At 45.2% G+C, this 1,995-nt stretch overlaps 1 protein-coding gene across 1 annotated transcript; it reads left to right on the plus strand.

The window, feature by feature from the left end:
- Positions 1–562: 562 nt before the first annotated feature.
- Positions 563–1,993, plus strand: LOC118739772. Its single transcript, XM_036471279.1, has one exon. The coding sequence runs from the start codon at positions 563–565 to the stop codon at positions 1,991–1,993; it is 1,431 nt and encodes a 476-aa protein (XP_036327172.1).
- Positions 1,994–1,995: the final 2 nt, after the last annotated feature.

Below are 1,995 nucleotides of genomic sequence, written 5' to 3' on the forward strand. Positions count from 1 at the left end.
TATTCAATCCGAGAATAGCGAGCAACTTCAAAGGCTGCAAACATCAATTAACAACTGTCTGTCAGTTCTTAATTCCCAAGACGTCCAGACAGACAGTTGGGATCCCATATTGGTGTACATTTGCTCATCCAAATTGCCCGAAACCACACTGTCACTTTGGGAACAATCTCTCTCTTCTCGAAGAGATTTACCCTCATGGTCACAAATGGACGATTTTCTTACTTCAAGATACGAAGTAGTCGAAAGACTTAACCGGCTTCATCCAAGCCAAAATAAACAAAAACCAGTCGCTCATCAAAATGCTGCGCAAAACAGGTCCTTTAACAGGAATCAAACCTTTGTGGCAGAACCTAAGAGGGAACCAACTTGCTCTTACTGCAAGTCCCCTCATCCCATTAGAGTCTGCCCACAATTTAAGCGAATTTCGGTACCGAACCGAGTACAATTCGCAAACCAAACCAAGCTGTGCAAAAACTGCCTTGGTAATACCCATAGCACTAATGAGTGTCCGAGCAAGTGGTCATGTACACATTGCCAACAACGGCATCACTCCCTGCTGCACATGAATCCCAAACCACAATCTCGACACTCCAGTGCGCGAGCGAATGAAACCGCCGCACAACACACTACTGCCCAGTCGACACCTCCCGCTCTACAAGCGCAGTCAAGCTCCGATTCCAGCGAGCAACCGTGCTGTTCCAAACAAGCACAAATACAATCATTGCACACCGACAATGATAGCAAAATTCTCCTTCCAACTGCCATAGTCGCAGTTGAACACGAGGGTGAATTGTTTCAACTTAGAGCCCTGATTGATCAAGGTTCACAAAGAACTTTCATTTCCTCGAAAGTTCAAAAACGGTTGAAACTACCATTCGAACATTCCAAGTTCGAAATTTCCGGCATGGGTGGACATGTAGTACAAAGCTCCTCAAAGCTTTGTCCACTCACATTGGTAGCACCAAAAACCATGCAACGGATAAACACACAGGCTATCGTGTTACCTCAGCTCACGAGGCACATGCCTACATTCACCATTAGCCGTGAAAACTGGCAGCAATTCAAGATCCTTGAACTTGCTGACCCAAGCTGTCACATACCAGCTCAAACTGACATGGTAATCGGCAGCGATATACTTCCACAAATCCTGCTGGAAGGTATACAAAATATTTGCGACACTATACTTGTAGTGTCATTCTCGACACAAGTAGAAGAGTGCTCGAATGCAACTCTCAGCTCTCAGCTTCGAAAGTTTTGGGAAGAGGAGGAGATTCCACAACCTCCACAAATTTCCCCTGAAGATCAGGCTTGTGAGCATATATATGCAACAACAACGACTCGTGCCCCAAACGGTCGATACATTGTGCGACTTCCATTCAAGGAAGAATTTCCAAAAAAGCTGTCTCTGGGCCACTCTCGGTCTGCTGCACTTCAGCAGTTTTTCAGTATGGAGCGATCGCTTCAGAAAAAAGGAGACTTAGCCACAATGTACAATAATGTGTTGCAAGAGTATCTCGACCTCGGTCATATGGAGCATACGAAGCCATGCGAGATAATTTCCAATGGCAAATACTTCTCTTTCTACTTGCCACATCATGCGGTCGTCAAACCAGATAAGGTGACCACCAAAGTTCGCGTGGTATTCAACGCCTCAAAAACATCTGGTTCAGGAAATTCCCTGAATGACGTGTTGCACACTGGTCCCACACTCCAGCCAGATCTCATGCTGCTCATTCTGCAGTGGCGAATGCACAGATTCGTGTTCAATGGCGACATTGAAAAAATGTATCGTCAAATACTCATCCATGAGGACGATAAAGATTTTCAGCGAATCTTATTTCGCACATCGGCTGACTCTCCTGTCACCGATTATAATCTTAAAACCGTAACGTTCGGGGTTAATTGTGCACCATACCTCGCTATCCCTACCCTGCATCAATTAGCAGATGAAGTCATGATATTGACAACGCCACTGAATCACTTTTTCAAGTGATC

The sequence above is a fragment of the Rhagoletis pomonella genome, unplaced genomic scaffold (genome assembly GCF_013731165.1).
Source record: "Rhagoletis pomonella isolate Grant_MI unplaced genomic scaffold, Rhpom_1.0 Rhpom_scaffold_00005, whole genome shotgun sequence".
NCBI classification, from domain to species: Eukaryota; Metazoa; Arthropoda; class Insecta; order Diptera; family Tephritidae; genus Rhagoletis; species Rhagoletis pomonella.

What these genes read in the sequence shown, in the direction of transcription:
- LOC118739772 (XM_036471279.1), top strand. Translation starts at nt 563, where the DNA reads ATGAATCCCAAACCACAATCTCGACACTCCAGTGCGCGAGCGAATGAA.